At 32.5% G+C, this 18090-nt stretch overlaps 3 protein-coding genes across 3 annotated transcripts; 2 read left to right on the top strand and 1 right to left on the bottom strand.

Moving 5' to 3' along the window:
- Positions 1-983: 983 nt before the first annotated feature.
- LOC131632305 (ABC transporter G family member 22-like) lies at positions 984-1468 on the top strand. The gene is made up of 2 exons (XM_058903079.1): positions 984-1261; positions 1340-1468. The coding sequence occupies exons 1-2, from the start codon at positions 1061-1063 to the stop codon at positions 1466-1468; spliced, it is 330 nt and encodes a 109-aa protein (XP_058759062.1). The 5' UTR covers positions 984-1060.
- A 6487-nt stretch (positions 1469-7955) lies between these two features.
- Positions 7956-14405, top strand: LOC131632304 (uncharacterized). The gene is made up of 5 exons (XM_058903078.1): positions 7956-8010; positions 12135-13138; positions 13460-13510; positions 13644-13739; positions 14247-14405. The coding sequence occupies exons 1-5, from the start codon at positions 7956-7958 to the stop codon at positions 14403-14405; spliced, it is 1365 nt and encodes a 454-aa protein (XP_058759061.1).
- A 1222-nt stretch (positions 14406-15627) lies between these two features.
- Positions 15628-16880, bottom strand: LOC131632303 (uncharacterized). Its single transcript, XM_058903077.1, has 3 exons — positions 16784-16880; positions 16102-16678; positions 15628-15967 (listed from the first exon to the last, which is right to left on the bottom strand). The coding sequence occupies exons 1-3, from the start codon at positions 16878-16880 to the stop codon at positions 15628-15630; spliced, it is 1014 nt and encodes a 337-aa protein (XP_058759060.1).
- Between the last annotated feature and the right edge of the window lie 1210 nt (positions 16881-18090).

The raw sequence follows: 18090 nt of genomic DNA, 5'->3' as shown, positions 1-18090 counted from the left end.
TGCTTTCTAAACCATTTATCTTGCCACGGTTTATTTCTGTATCATTACATAAATATGTCATTATATATATATATATATATATATATATATATATATATATATATATATATAAATATATATATCAATATAAAATTAACAATAATATTGATGATTAGAATCTAATTAATTACAAGCAAATTAGCATTAAGGTCAAAAGTATGTTTTTTTTGTAGTGCCACTAATAATAGTTGGATACTAAGTTTTGATGTCATCCCAAATTCAAAATTCAAAACAACCATGGCATCCAAAACAAGAGCTAAATTAAACACAAGTTTCTCTCAAAAAAGAGTCATCCCAAAATAACAAAAAAAAGTTCTAAGAACTAGCTAGCTAGATAATATAAAACACAACTATTCTTCTTGATCTTCTCCTTGTTCTTCTTCCACATCTTTGGCACAACCAGCTTCTTCCACATCTTCAGCACAACCTTCTTCCACATCTTCATGATCATCACAAGCTTCTTCCATATGTTCATCACAATCTTCTTCGTCTCCACCCTGCAATAAACATCATTCAGCATTCATAAGTGTACTAGTCATGGTTGTGTAATAGAATCATGAATCAAAAGAAAGAGAGTTTTAGGCCATCACCACCAGAATCATACACCTATTTCAGAGTCATACTATTTCAGAATCATTCCCCTATTTCATACACATATTTCATAATCAAACTATTTCAGACAAATCACCAAACCAATCACCAAACAAATCACCAAACCAAATTCATACACCTATTACATTCTCATAAAACCCACTGCCAAACAAATCACCAAACCACATTCATATGAACATGCATAACACCAATCCATGTCAGTCCATCATTTACCCAATTCCAATTCCATTCATTCATAGCTACTGCACATACATGATTCAATTCATTTAGAGTATTCAACTCATTCTAAGTCCATTATTAGCATTCATTCATAGCTACTGCACATACAGGATTGCTTTTCTTTATAGCGGTGTTTTGGGGATTTTTTCCTGTGTTTATTGCAATATTCACATTTCCTCAAGAAAGAGCAATGTTGAATAAGGAAAGAGCAACAGATATGTACAGATTAAGTGCTTACTTTGTGGCTAGAACTACAAGTGACCTTCCATTAGACCTTGTATTACCAGTACTCTTCCTCCTAGTTGTTTACTTCATGGCTGGTTTGAGACTCAGTGCAGGACCCTTTTTCCTTAGTATTCTTACTGTTTTTCTCTGCATTGTGGCAGCTCAGGTATGCATTGTAGACTTGTAGTGGTAATTTTGTATATAGTTATTCTCTGCATGTTTTTCTAACTGATCATGATTATAGGGACTTGGACTTGCTATCGGGGCAACACTGATGGACTTGAAAAGAGCAACGACCTTGGCTTCGGTTACTGTCATGACTTTCATGTTGGCTGGTGGATTTTTTGTAAAGGTAAATTTGCTTAACTCATAGTAGTGTACTTAAAAAAACAACTCTTTTTGAGATCTTTCTTGTAACGCCTCCAAGCATCATTTATGCGAGAGAAAACCGCTCTACTTCCATTTTCAGGGATAATGAATTTATCCTACAACAAAGAAGGAAATTAGTGACAAGTAAATAAGGAACACAAGTAACAAAATGATTCACACAGTGACAAATTCCCACTTACAGTGACAAATTCCCATATACGGTCCTTGTTTTCTTTCTTCAAAGCTTTGAAGTTAGTATAAACTAAGGGACACAAGTCTGAATTCCTTGCGACAGTGCCAAGGAAACAACTCAAATCTGTCACGGTTCGATCATTGGGTCCAATAGGTTCTCCATCATCGTCTAAGACCACCTCTTCACGATCCGCACTCTTTCTAGCATGGATTTTCAAACATTTACTTGGTCCACGTGTCCTTTTCTTACTTGCCCCTGTGTTAGATAAAATATAATTAGCATGGGATATAAATTTGAATGAAACAATAATAAAGAATGATGCATGACACGAAGCTTAGTACGTACCTTCAGTTTTTTTCTTCCATTTTGCTGAGTGCTTTCTTCTTCACCCATTATATTTTCATCTTCCTCAAGATTCTCACATTCATCTTCTTCACTATTTTCCCCATTTTCTTTGAGGAATTCTTCAACTGATGTCGATTTACACATTGGGCTTCGTTTTGTCTTCTTCAAGCCACTTCCTTGCTCTTTCCCGGAATTTCCACCAACTTCTATCATTGCCCTTTTCATACGATTCTGGTTTGACCTTGAATCAGCAGTGTCAGCCACCCGTTTCCCCTTAGGTTGCTGCTTTGCACTTGAAAGATTCTGCTTTGCACTTGAAGGACGTTGCTGATTCGCACTTGAAGGACGTTGCTGATTCGCACTTGAAGCTTGTTGCTTAGCACTTGAAGCTTGTTGCTTAGCACTTGAAACTTGTTGCTTAGCATTTCCTGGTTGCTACTTTGCACTTGAAGGATTCTGCTTATCACTTCCTTGTTGCTGCCTGGTCCTTGAATCAACAATTTCAGGCCTTGTTTTTTAAGTAAGTTGCTGCCTGGTCCTTGAAGCAACTTCAGGCCCTGTTTTGGGAAGTACTTGCTGCCTGGTCCTTGAATCAGTACATTCAGCCCCTACTTTTTTGGGAGTTGTCTGCCTTGTCCTCATTTTGGTTGGATAAAACACATCGGCCGAACTATCAATCCTTGAATCAGCAGTTTCAAACTTAGATAAGTTGAAAAGTTCCCTAGATGCAGGCACAAAAGGAGGTCGGATGCCTACTTTACTAGGTCCTTCACGGTTATTATTTACCATCTCACATTTGATATCATACTTCTTAGCCAATTCAGCACTAGATCTAAATAGAGGCAACCGAAAATTGGCGGTAACTTGTTCACCCTTTTGTGCGGCAGCTGTCTTCTTTTGCAAGTTTGAAACCTTCTTCATTTTCTGTTAACATTGCAAAAAAAAAACATTAGGAATAACTTTGAAAAAAGAGGAAAGAGCGTTAAATGTACATGTCTCATTGCTATAACAGCCAAGGTGAGGTGTCTGAATGCAATACCTCAAGGATCCAACCCCCGTGTTAAGTAATTTCAAACTCGGTAGACATGTCAATCTATATCATCACCTCTTGAAACTCATTGGACTACTGGGACCATAATACTTATTGTTTGTTAACAGTTTCTTAAAGTGAAAAAACTTACACTCATTGGACTACTGGACATGAAGATAAAGTCATACATACATTTAGTTACACAAATCTAGTCTATTGGAACCAAACATATTTCTATTTCAATATTTAAAAATAATATTGTTGTATATAGTGAAGAAAACATATAATGATTATAATTCTAATTCTAATGATATTAAGATTCGGATAATGAATACAACTCATAAAACCAATCCATGAAAAGTTCAAATGGAAAATAAAAAAGAAAAACCATCCCATCAAAGACAAAGCTAAGCAGTTTCGTGTACGAATCAGAGATGTATTTGTTCAAATAGAAATATGTATCGATGGGCATCAGAGATGTATTAGTAGATAAATACATAGGAGGACAAATAGTTATTGTACTACCTAATGGAAATTTGAACTCCATAGAACTCTAAAATAATGAGCACAAAATGTATTGCATCCAACATTTTATCTTCTTTGATATTTCAAGAAAATGAGAATCCAATATTTGATCTTCACCAACAGTGATGACGATGAATCGGATTCGGAAATTGTTATATATATATAGACACACACACATACTTAAAGAAATATTTTGTGTAAAAAACATAGCATTTAGAGTAAACAATTAATTTATTTATATTTTGTAGTTTGTAACGTGTTCAAACAAAATATATAAATCTTACCCCTCGGTTTTATTTATAAATAGAGATATATGATGTGCTAGTTTTAAAAATATTAAAAGTGTAGAAGCTGAGGTTCAAACCCATGTGCATAAGATTTTTCCCCTTGGTGTTTTAAAAATCGTGGGGTAAAGTTCATACTTTTCATGACGCCCTTCGTTATCTCGCTTCTATAGACGATGTTAAATGCATTTCGCGCCCGAGGTGAAACGTGTTATTTGCAGTACTGCCTTGTTCTAAAATTATTAAATTAAGATTGGTTTTTCAAGATAAAATAAGACCATACGATATGGTAAGATTAAAGTTTCATTTGATTGAAAATCATTTGAAAAGATTGCCACTTTCAGAGAGCATGTCATTGGTATCAACATAATCACTTTCGAAGAGCATAAACTTGGATATCAACATTGACATCAAATCATTATGAAGAAGATAAGTCCTTTAAAATATGATGTATCTTTTCTCTATATTACTTAACTTTGAATTTTACACTTTTTCTTTTTATAAGGTAAAAAGGGGGAGAAGAGATGTTTGTTTTTATTAATTTTCATGATACCTAAGACAAAGCATGAATTGCAAAATAAAGGGGCATCAAATTTCAAAAAAAAAACTACCCATCAATATATATTGTCATCATCAAAAAGGGGAAGATTGTGAAGAAGATGTTCATCATCTATCTTTGTTTGGTTTGATTAAGACAATAATTAATCAAAGAAGAAATATCAAAGAAAAAAGTTTAGAATCAATATTCAATAATGCATAAACTTTTCGATATTTTGGAAGTAAAGGAAATTGATCTTAATGCTAAGGTACTCAATTGTAATTCGTTATGTATATCTTTAGATGCTCAGAAAATCATTCATCTTTTCATCTCTAATGTTCCTAAGCAATCGGTATCAAAACCACTTAATTCAAGTCTTTTCAAAAAATATTTTTAAATAATTTTTTGGTGTTAATCAGTTACACGTTAGGTATAATAGATAACATACCCATTCTTCCATAAATTTTAAAACAATAGGTTTGCACTTTCTAAGTCAGAGAACTTACTATATGATTTATAAAACAATTTTATTTGAAATTTGAAAATCGTTATGCACTTTTTAAATAATATAACGTTTAACGGATTTTAAAAACCGGGTATAGGATGCAAAATTGTGTCTTTTAATGAATCACTGTTCTAAAATTTTCCAAAACTTCATGGAAATGTCTCAAACTTATGCATTTACTGATCATAAAGGTTTATTAGGATTTATTTAAAGAAAAATACATCAGTTTTCAAATTACAATTTTCACATAATTTTTTCATACAATTGAAATTGTTTTCAAGTGTTCATTCTCAAATATTATTGAAACTTTTTTCTGTTAGAATTTTTTGGGTCATACATGTAATAAAATAATGTGTTAGGACCATTATTTAATTAGCCAAATTAAAGTAATCTATTTAATGTAAGGTTAATGGCTAATGATGTAATTGTCATGAAAAATATTGTGTAGATACCAAAGGTCTTATTTCTATTTTGTGATGGGTAAAATTGGAATAAAAAAACTTGAATAATCATGACCCTTCATGGAAGGGCATGAGATTCTAAACTTGAATAAGCATGACTCTTCATGAAAGGGCATGTAATTCATATAAATAAGGGGTTATGGTCCCCAATTGTAGACATAACACTAGAAAAATATCATAGAATATTTATTCTCTTTATCCCATTGAAAGAGAAACTAAGGAATTAAGGAATCTACAATTGGAAGGTCATTTTCCTATCAAGATCATCTTCTTCTCATTAAAAATTCATGGATTTTAAAGGTATGCTCCCGCTTTCTATTTCATCTTAAATTAAGTATGGGTTCATAAAGTTTTAATTAATTAAGAAAATTTCTCAACAAGTGGTATCAGAGCTACTCATACTTGATTCATGTGTGAATTTTGATAATTCTTGATATTAGTGTTAAATCATTGGATTATTGAAAATTAAAATTTATTAAGCAATTTCATGAATATGGATATTTGATTGAATTGCTTTGATTTACATTAAATTTAATGAACTGTTTTCTTTACTGCTAATTTTCATTTGATCCTAAAGTGTCCCACTTCTATTGTATTTGTTCAATTTTTGGTCAATTATTGAAAATAGAAGATGCGACCGGTCACGTGAAATAAAGGTTGTTTTCAATTGATTTTTATTGAAGTAACGGTTCGTACAATTGAAATTCATTTGCTTGTTTCTAATTAACGTAACAAACAAAATTAACAGTCTGTAATGTTCGGAGACTGAGTTAATATCTCTTCATGCACAATTTGGTCAATTTAAGATAAACTATAATTGACAAAAGGAAAGAGTACAAAGTGGACAAATTTTTAAAGAATATTTAAGGACAAACTCCATGATTACGGACCCTATGACAAAGGGGCTTCCACCCAAGGTCTTTCATGAGCAAACTGCTCACATGGGTGTTATATAATTAGAGAATTCTCTGATTTAGTGTGAGTTAGTCATTGTTATCAGTTATGTTCTATGTTTGATAGTATATATACATACTTATATATTCATATTATGTTCTGATCAGAAATAAAGTTTAGTTATTTAGTTTATTGCACTTTATATGATAATATTGATTTTTTTAAAGTAAGGTGGACCAGTTGAAACTGACATGTATTGATCACCTTCATGTGATTTTCATGCTACATATTTCATGATTAATCTATGTCATTTAGTTGTGTTTATATTTGTGATCATTGATGGGTTTAATTATGACTGATATAATGAAAACCGCTTTTGTCCTATATATGAATATAATTAATGGACGAGATGAAGATGTCCAATGTTCATAATGGAAATTTTGAGCTCATAAAGTTTAACACATTTATAAGGATACATCTTCGTCTATCTTATTCTTGCTAACCAACACCATTTTAAATACATTTGTATCTTTCTTTATTCAAGTATCTTTTCAATTCCTTTATTTTCATCGTTTAACTTTCATTTCGAAGTAACTTTACATTTCTGCATTTAACATTCTAGCACGTTACATTCTTGCACTTTACATTTCTGCAATTTACACGCTTTTATTTATGTTTTCTTTGTCGAAAGTCATATTAACATGTATAACAAGTGTTGTTTCGAGTGAATAGCCATACGATCTTATCACAAACAAGTTTTCTTGAAGTGAGAACAAACAAACATGAACCAAATCATATCGAAAGACAATTGTTTGACTATGTCCTAGGCTCAATCTAGTCGATCCTGCGAGTAACCAAAGTATATTTTATAGTTTGGAGGACTAGCGGTTGTTTACCGGAAATCACCGTAAACAGGAAGAAGATAGCATAGGGGATGGTAACTATGTTTCCGACGATAATAGTGCAAACAGTGGGGGAAGGAAGGAGAATGGGACAGGTGAGTTGGAAGTTCCTTTTTTGATGAAAAACGATTTAGATGGGAAAGGAGATGTGGGTGCAGAGGATAGCAGAGGCAAAAGTTTGAATAGTTGCAGAAATATATCTTCTTTTGATGCAAAATTATTGAAAGTTGTTGAAACAAAGAGCAGGTTACACAAAAAAGATATGATTGCGGCTGATTTTATCTTTGATCCTATATCTACTTCTTCTAGTGACACCTTGGTCAAAGACACACCGATTTTATCTTTGGTCCCACAGTTTGAAGCAGGAGAAGACAAAGCGGCAGAGACGGAAAAGTGTGATCCGTTGGGAACAAAATATAAAAAGAAGAAATTGGTTTTCAAAAATCTGGCAGGGTTAAGTGGGCCTCCTTCCTCTTGCTCCATTTTAAAATGGCTTAATAAGCTTCCAAAAATTCGGCCCAAGAAGAAAGATACAAAAAATAACATTGTTTCGATCTTCTTTGTGCTTTTTGTAATGCTCATCCCGAATCTCCTTGTCACTCTTTCTTGGATTGTAAAAAAGTCGAAGGAATTTGGAAGGATATTGCCGGATGGTTGGGTTTGCCTCATGTCATTAATGTGGGATTTAAAGAAAGTTTTCTTTCTTGGAGTGATTCGTGCCGCTATTTGAAATTCAAAAAAGGTAAGGAGGGGAGTGTTTGGCTAGCCGTTTTATGGTCTCTTTGGATTTGTAGGAATGATATTTTTTTCAAGGATGGCGAGTGGAATGCTAGAGATGTTTCTTGGAATTGCAAAGAATTGCTTTGGAGGTGTTCCTATATAGGGAAAATTACCCATTCCAATTACAATTTCTATGATTTTAGCAAAAACCCTTTGCTATACTTATCTTAGAATCTATTTGATGTGTAATTTTCCTTTATGTTGCTTGCGTTTCGGCCATCTTTTGTAATCGTGTTTTGAACTTTTGTTCTTTCTCAATACAACTTGATTAAAAAAAAAGGAGATATTCTTGGAAGCTAAGATATTGAAGACCTTGGTTCTGTGATAATTTGAAATGGATATTTTGCATAAATACCGAGTCTTTAAAGATATTGCAGCATCGCAACACAACATTCTTACCGTCATTCTGCAAAATTTAGCTTCAGTCATTGTGGTGTCAGACATGTTTGTATGGTTGAGTGCCTCTGCTGTTTTTTCGGTACAATCAGCATACGACATGTGGTATTCGTGTGCGGAGAAGAATCTTTTGTAGAACTTCAACCTTGAAGTCTGTTTAGAATTTAAATTTTCAAGTTTTCGCATGGAGGGTTCTCCTTCTAGGGCCCCAAAGGACGGATGAGCTTTCTAAGAGGGGAGTCATTTCAGGCATTCATAATCTAGTATGTCTGATATGCTTTGGCCACGAGGAGTCTCACTTTGATCTCAATATTGATTGTCTTGTTGTTGTTGAGGTTTGGTCCATAAATTTGGATTGGGTAGGAGTGAATAAATTTGGTTATTCAGAAACGATATGTTGTTTAACGGGGAAATGAAAGGGAGTCGTGAGTTTGTTCTTGTGGCGAAGTCCTTAGCTTTGGGATTAACTTAGTGCTAGACCACTTAGCTTACAAATCCTAAATTTGTTTGAATGTCAAATTCTATCGAGACTTTGATGTAGTTTTCTTGTTGTTTATTAAGGTTGAGTACCTGCTCGCTTAAATACAATGCTTTTACTTATAAAAACATCATGGCTTTATTTCTAAATTACTCCTAAATTTATCATTTTACAATGCTTTAAGATGTTAGATAATAAAATATAAAAAGATCCCAATGTCAAACATTTCACAAAAACAATCATATTAAAATATGTTTGAATATTTGCATTTTTCATTTTAAATATTTTTTATTAAGTTTATGCATATATAAGGAGTTCATTAGGCTTTGTAAGTTTCACTACAAGAAAATAATAGATTAGCTACCAAATTTTACTACAAATTATTTTTATAGTTAATTTCAAGTTAAAAAACATCTATTTAACTCTAATTACATAAACAAAAATAGAAATATTAAATATTATTCGATACTTTGATGTAGTTTTCTTGTTGTTTCCCTTATTGCATTAAGGTTGAGTACCTGCTCGCTTAAATACAATGCTTTTACTTATAAAAACATCATGGCTTTATTTCTAAATTACTCCTAAATTTATCATTTTATAATGCTTTAAGATGTTAGATAATAAAATGTAAAAAGATCCCAATGTCAAACATTTCACAAAAACAATCATATTAAAATATGTTTGAATATTTTCATTTTTCATTTTAAATATTTTTTATTAAGTTTATGCATATATAAGGAGTTCATTAGGCTTTGTAAGTTTTTTTAATAATGTAACAATAGTCTATTTAATTAAACAGACTATCTTTTTGAAAAATATGTCATGTTTAAATAGGCCATGTCATAGGCATATGTAAGTAGTTTTGCCCTATTCTCACTCTTAATGAGGGTGACTATTGATTCATTAAGCAATTATCAATTCATTTCATCTACTAAATAATCTATCTAATTTATCAATTATATAAAAAATTAGGTATTGGATTGAATCCAATCCATCAATTTAAAGTCATCAATGTATTCAATCCAACAATTTAAAGTTATGAATGGATTCAATTCATCCAATGTATTCTAAAATTTCAATAGATTATTTATATTTTTATTTAAAATTCAATGGATCATTTTTATTATAAAATAATATAATAATATATTTATACAATAATTTTTTAAAAACTTATTGTAAATTACTATTTTATAAAATTGTTAAAAATGTTCAATTTATTTATACAATGTAATTATTATTTGATCCTAAAGATTTATTTAATAATATATATTTTTGAGTAATTCTTTACAGCACAAAATTTTATTGAAAAAAATAATATACATTTTTTATAATTTTAATTTTACAAACTTGTTGCTTTATATAATTTTTTCTCAAATTATATTTTTAACATTGTAAATTTATATTGATTATTGCATTGCTTCCATAATTTATATTTCCTGCATCTGTCGCTATTTATAATTGAGGAAATAAAAAAATTTACCTGATAAGATTTTTCAATAAGATAAGAATTTAGGACTATACCAATACTTAAAAAGAAAAAAAGAAAAAGAAGAAAAAAGATAATGATAAAACAGTAATGGTATGTATTTCCATTTTTATTTATGAGAAATTTTAAAACAGATTGTGCCATGGGGGATGCATTGTAAAATTGGTCAGCATTTAGTCAATCACAATGCATTATTATATAAAACTAAAATAAAATAAAATAAAATATACTACCAAATATAGACTTTCATATTCTCCCTATAAATTGAAGCTCTCTTTAATATCTTTTAAGATTGAAAAGAGTAACAGAAAGTGTGATATTGAGTAGTAGCAATTATCAACTTCTTGTTTCATAACTTTTCGTTTCCACTGAGGTATATATTGTTAACTCTCCTTTTCATTTTCATGTATATAATTAATCTGATTTATGTATACATCTTTTCAATTTATTTTTCTTAATCTTCTCTATTTATGTATGTGTTTTGTTATGCCTCTCAGTGTTTGATTTTCATCAATTAAGTGGTTGGTTAGTTATCAATTTTATTTATTTTTGTCTATGAATTCTATAATATAAAATATTATCTATGATTTTTTTATTTGTTTATAGTTTTGGTTTCGATGTTCTAAAATTTGTGTTTTAACTTTGTCAAAATAAAGTTAATATTTTTATTTATTTTATTTACACGATATATTGCATGATCAGAATTTTATGTATGTGATATTTTTAAAAAAGTGTTCAATGGATATAACTTTTTAAACTTTTGTCTATTTGTAATGTAACAATAAGAAATCTTACATATGTGCAAAAATCCCTTGGGATTTAAACTTTTTTAGTGAAAGGATATAACTTTTTAAAAATATTTATTTTGTGTAAATTCTTTGTCTATAATGTTACATTGACATTTTTTGACAAACTGAGTGAATGTTGGGAGGGTTGACAAGAGTTAAACGGGTCAAACAGTTATTTTAGGTATTGAAAAAATATTTTATTTTATGTTAAGAAACTTCTAAAATAAAATAAATTTTTTATTAACTTAAATATTTATATAGATAATAAAAAATAAAAAAATTGAAATTTTAATTTGGAAAAATTAATTTCAATTTTAGAAAAATAGATTACACAATTTCTAAATCAACTCACATGTCATTTTTCATAAAATATTTATTCTATTATCTTTAAGAAAGAACGGTTTAGTTTTTCGAATGTATGTCGGATATAATCTTTCTTTTTTTGGAATTGGCTTTTAGCTAACTACAAGCTAGGAGAGCTATGTAATTTTTATTATTGGAATATTTTGCCGCTCGTTTGTTTTAAACTGTAGGAACTTTTTTTGTATGGCGGTTGGAGTATCGCTTATACTCCGTTTAATTCCATAGCTTATTGAAAAAAAAAACACTAATATAAACGTTAGAGAATATTATGAAAATAACATTCTAGTGGTTGGCTGTGTTTCACTATTTTGTTTCACTACTTTGAGTCTTTAGTCAAAATTTATCTAATTTATTTATTAATTTTCACGTTTTAGAATGTTTTAATTAATAGTTTATTGGTATTTGTGGTTGGGTTCTAGCTGTATTGTCATGGAAGTTTTTCTTTGAAGGTGTGTTTTGTATGTCAGTTTGTTGGCTTCTTAAGGCTACTTTTTGCTGCCTTTTTTCGGACCTAGTATTTGTTCATCAAACATTGGTACTTGTAATTCTCTCTATATATGAATATATGAATTTCAATTACCCCGACGCAATACTTTTATCTATGTAACCAATGATCACTTCAATTTTTTTAAATTATTGTCAATATCTACAAATTAGTGTATCGTTAATACATAGTTATTGTTCTTTATGATATGTATGCAGTTAAGAAGCTTGTAAGAATGGATCATCAATTCCGTTTAACAAATTGGAATGAAGACGAGAGCCCAACTCGTGATGTTAGGGATCCAAGATATTTGATGGCCTCCAATTCTCTTCCTTCTCTCGCTTTTAACAATCACACAAGATCATTTGGGACTAATCATCAAGTCGTACTTGATAATATCATGCAAAACAATCCTCTTCATCCTAATCATATTCCTCTTCACTCATACCTTACGAATAGTCAAGCTACTAATGATAATCATTATCATTCTACTATGGTAATTCCAACTCCCATCAATATCAATAATTATAATGATGATCAGACTTCTCCTTCTTCCAACTCGTCGCCACCGAGACTCTTTGGTTCATCTCTAACTTTAGCTCCTACTTCCAGAAGTAGATTACCAAATTTTGTAAGAGGAGAGAGTTCAAATCAAGGTTCACAAGTTGGTGGAACTTCAAGAAGACGCACAAATCCTCCTCCTCCTCATACTTTTCAACAAGAAAGTCTGAACAATAATAATTTCATGTCTTTTGAAGTAGGCTCATCTTCGTCCTCTCAAAGTCTAGGTAGGGGGTTTAGTTGTTATATCAACAGCAATAACAACTACAACAATAACAACAATTTGGATTTATTTGATTCTATTCAACAGGGAATTGATGATACATTTGTTCATAGCACCATAAATGCTCAACAACATGTAAGGCATTTACCAGAAGATCATGTGAGTCAATTTTTCACTCCATCTATTGTTCATGTGCGGTCTAATAGTTCTGTATCACGACAACCACAACCTCCTTCCGATCCTTCGACAATTAGTTACCGCGTAAACCCTTCTCCACCTCCTCATGGACCAATGTTCAATAATGCTGAAGAATATGATAATCACATGGTGACTGGTACAACATTGTCTAGATCTGGGAATCTTCGTCGCTATAATAATCACATTCTCACCTCAACCTCTCCTGAACTTATGAACGAGAGAAACAGACTTAGGGATGAGGTACTTTCACACTAATTTCTTAATTACTTATTAATAATATTTTGGTTCATAATTAGTGCCAATTAATTTATTGTCAATAATATACTTAATTTTCAAATATTTTAGCGTTATTTACGATAGCTATATATGTATGCATACATATGGAAGTTTAATACTCTAATTGATTGAAAATAATAAAAGTGCATTAGTTGCATTGATATGATTAGGTTGTTAGAAATCTATCATAGAAATCTATCTCAGTTGGTAATATTATGTTTATTAACTTAGCATTGACTCAGCCCAATATGACTTAAATATTTGAGTATCTGATGTATGTAATAGGTTTTTAGCACCCTGCAACATCTGCGGAATGGTGGTTCCGTACGGATAGAGGTAAATAAATTCTCATACAATATACATTTTTATATTTTTTATAAATAAATTATTTTTATAATATTATCATACCAAGTCACTTGAAACATATATTTCACTTCATTTTCAAGTATCTTACAAATGTGTGACACAGGATTTGCTGATACTAGATTACTCGATTGTGCTAAACGTTCTTGATTCTCAAGAACGTATCGACATGCTACATAGTATAGATGATTGGCCATATGAGGTAAAAAATATTATATATTTATCAATGTATAATGTATTATTTATTTTATATATTTCTTACTCAATTTAGTATTTTCGTCATAATTCATCGTGTTCGGATTCAAAATTAAATAAGTTAAACAATACTTGAGCTTAGTTATGATTAATTGATACACATTAATCAATTAAAAATAATAAGTTGCATTAATGTACAGTTGGCTTTATCTATGGAGGAACACATCGGGAGGGTCGCGACTGGGCTCACTGAAGAGGAAATCCTCACATATATTGAGGCAAAAATTCATGTGTCAAATCCAAACGAAACCAATAGAGAAAATGAAACCTGCACAATCTGTCAAGTGAGGCCAAATACATGTTTCTTAACTTCATAAAATAGAATTTATCTTTTATTTTTTTCATTAAGTATTATAGATACTTAAAAAATGAATTAAGTTTAACATTAATTTAGAATCTTATACATGAACGTGTTCACTTCTCATAATTTACCTATCATTTTTATGTTTATTAGGAAGACTATGTGGAAAGGGATATCACTGGGAGGTTGGATTGTAGACACATATATCATTTTGAATGCATCAAACAATGGTTGCTGCTGAAGAATATTTGCCCAATATGTAAGCACACAGCTCTGAGAGTTAATGAAGATGTGGATGAAAGGGACTCATAATTGATTTCATGTTGGCTCTCCAAACTTTATTTTGTTTTGGTGTTTTTCAATTCATTCCAAACATTATTTCATGTTTTGCTTAAAGTTAAGTTTGAATGAATTACGAGTCATGGAAACTCACTTAGTGAATTATGTTGGAAAAAAATTCTATAACTTTTTACTTTTAATTATTGAACTTGAATTACCTTCATTTTTAATGGTATAAGAAATGTTATTTAAAATTCTTTTATTAACACATCTATGCTTTCTTTATGAGCAAATTTTCTACGATGAAATGAGTATAAGATATACTCTAATAGAGTTGACCTATATTAATTTTATTGATGACACCAAATACACAAATAACAACAATCTGAAATTTTGTAAATGAAAATTTCTATAGTTCGGTTTTATCCATCTAAAAAAGGTTCAATTGAATTATTCTCTGCTTTGCTTGATACACATATGTCAACTCTTTTTTTTATAAGCAATGGAATTTCAATAGAACACGAGTATAAGGGGTACTCACCCGATTACAAATAACCGATGATCAAACAAAGACCAATGGACATTTAAACCAACTATAAAAATCCCTACATCTATTGTACTTTGACCCCATAGAGTGCCAACACCAAGACAACTGAACTATTTTGTCAAACACACCTTCCACATCGAACCCAACATTATTAAACACCATATCATTACGGGATAACAATATCGCCCAACAAGTTGCTAACCAAAACAACAATACCTTTTGTTTCTTACACTTTTCTTTCAGCCCTTCTACAAATTGTAACATATGTTCTATGACTGGGGTATCATCAAAACTAATCATTTCCAACCATGAGATAACTTTAACCCAGACCCTCTTTGAAAAAGGACAAGAAATCAACAAGTGATCGAGAGACTCTAATGAGTTTATACAAAAAACGCAATTACCTACTACATTGTCGTGGAACAATCCTCTATGCATTAGCTGATCATATGTTGCCACCCGATTCTTGATACACCGCCACCCAAAAGTTAGGATTTTTGAAGGAACTTTTGTTTGCCACAAAACAAAAATTGCCGACTCCTTGTTATTATCAAGCATCTCTCCCACCATCAAATCTGCCATGGCCTTGTAACCCTCCCTCACTGCATAGCTTCCCCCGCCATTAGAGACCCACTTGAAGGTGTCATCACCCAACTCACATGTTGGACCGATATTTTCCAGCATAACGATTAAGTCCTGCAGCTCATGTTAGGCATCCGCATCTACACCTACAAACACATCTAAAAACCGCCACTGCCAACAACCGACAACCATACACCCCATGTCAAAAACAGAAGCATTTTGATTAGACGATAAGTTGAAAAGAAATGGATACACGAACTGCAGCATCTCCCCTCCGCACCACTTGCTTTTCCAAAAGAGAACCCTCCTTTCCGCAGCCACCTTACAAGATATGCCCTTTGGAAACCAGTCTACCGGTGAATCCGTCGAGATTCCCAAACACCTCAAATCCTTCCACCATAACGAGCTCTTGCCACTTTTCGAATACTCCTTTCCATTAAAAACAGAATCCTCCAAGGGACCGTACCTATGAACCAACAGAGGTCTCCAAATAGCTTCCTTGTCGAAAAGAAACCGCCACCTCCACTTGTTCAACATAGATTGATTGAACATCTCGATACTCCTAACACCCAAGCCGCCTTCCTTCTTACTCCTACAAACCTCAGCCCAACTAAGCCAAGATATGCATCTCCGATCCATCCCCCCGCACCACAAAACTCCCTCTGCAACTTCACCATTTCAGCCAGCACCACCTTTGAAATTTTGTAAAACGACAAATAGTACACTGGTATTGCGTTAAGAACAAAATTGATTAGAGTGATTCTTCCTCCAATCGACAAACACCTGCATTTCCACGACGATAACCTTCTTCTCATCTTGTTTACCACCCCTGCCCACGTCGATCGTTGTCTCTGATTACACTCCAGCTGGATTCCAAGAAAAGGAAAAGGGATTTTATCAACTTTACAACACAAAAAGTCTGATGCCGTCTGCATAAACGACTCTTCCACATGAACGCCCATTAGACTGCTTTTTGACAAATTCACTTGTAAACCTGAAACAAGCTCAAAGCCCCTCAAAATAGCTTTGATGCACCAGAGATTACTCCAACATCCCTCATCTACGATAACCGTATCGTCCACAAAAAATTGCAGCAACTCAAATGAAAGACTATTACTAACACGAAATCCCTTAAAGGAACCATCCACCTTAGACTTTGCCAAAATCCTTGATATCCCTTCAGGGAATATTGTGAAAAGAAAAATGAGATAGTGGATCTCCCAGTTTCAATCCTTTTTCCGCCTCAAAATCTGTGGTTGGAGACCCATTAACCAAAACTGACATTGAGCTTTTACAAACACAATCTCTAATCCAACTGACCCACTTCTCCCCGGAACTGCATCTCCTAAGCATGTACAGCAGAAAATTCTAGTTGACATTGTCGTACGCCTTTTCGAAATCAACCTTCAAAATGATACAACTCTTCTTACTCCTTCTTGCCATATCCACCAATTCATTAAGCACGACCACACCATCTTGGATCTGTTTACCCGGTATAAAAGCTGTTTGAGTTTTTGAAACCAATTTATCCATTACCCTCATCATCCTTGTCACCAAAACTTTTGCAATGATTTTATACAAGCTCCCCACAAGACTAATGGGACGAAAGTCCCCAAGGTTTTGAGGATTATCAAACTTCGGTATTAAAGCTACGAATGACGCCGTTATCGCTTTTGGTAATCTAGCTTTGCAATGAAATTCTACAACAAAGTTGAAAATGTCCAACAAAAACACCTCCCAACACTTCTCTAGGAAATTGAAGTTTTATCCATCTAGCCCTGGGCATTTGTCGCCATCACAACTCCAAACCACGTCCTTTACTTCCTCCATAGTGAAAGGATGTTCCAATTCCTCTTCCTCCCCTGTTGTTATAGAATTGAATTCGATACCGTCTATAACCGATCTTCTTAACGGAGACTCTTTGTATTTAGCCTCAAAAAAGCGTCTAACCTCCCCTTTCACTCCTTCCACAGTTTTGAATCTTCCTAAAGAGGATTCAATGCCCACCGTGCTATTTCTCTTCCTTCTTTCCTTAACAGATCTATGGAAAAAAGTTGTATTCGTGTCCCCTTCATTCAGCCAAGCAACCCTTGATTTTTGTTTTAGGATGCACTCCCTCAGCTTCAAGGTATTCCAAAAATCAAAATTTGCTTTTCTGCGATTATTCGCCAAAACGCCTTCAGAATCAACTATTAATTGAAGCTGATCATTACAGAAATTCGTGTCCTCCACTGCTTTCTCAATCTTCATATTAACCCAACCGAACACTTCACTATTCCACCATTTTAATCCCTCTTTTAGAAGCTTGAATTTTTCTTTGATCTTATATGAGCACGACCGTCACCAACAACTTCTTCCATTCTTGATCCACAAACCTTTTAAACTCTCTATGATCCAACCACGCGTTCAAAGTCCTAAACGGTTTGGGCCCCCAGTTCAAATTGTTGCACCGAAGCCATACCGGATTGTGATATGAGATATCCTTCACTCCAATTTCCAGACTCGAAGCACCAATCAAATTCACCTAACCCGTCGATAGTAAAATCTTGTCTATTCTACTCCGAGCCCTCTGACCACCCCTTCCCCAAG

The sequence above is a fragment of the Vicia villosa genome, unplaced genomic scaffold, assembly GCF_029867415.1.
Source record: "Vicia villosa cultivar HV-30 ecotype Madison, WI unplaced genomic scaffold, Vvil1.0 ctg.000926F_1_1, whole genome shotgun sequence".
NCBI classification, from domain to species: domain Eukaryota; kingdom Viridiplantae; phylum Streptophyta; class Magnoliopsida; order Fabales; family Fabaceae; genus Vicia; species Vicia villosa.
Note: the sequence above shows the minus strand (reverse complement) of the source record. Positions and strands in the feature narration are given on the sequence as shown.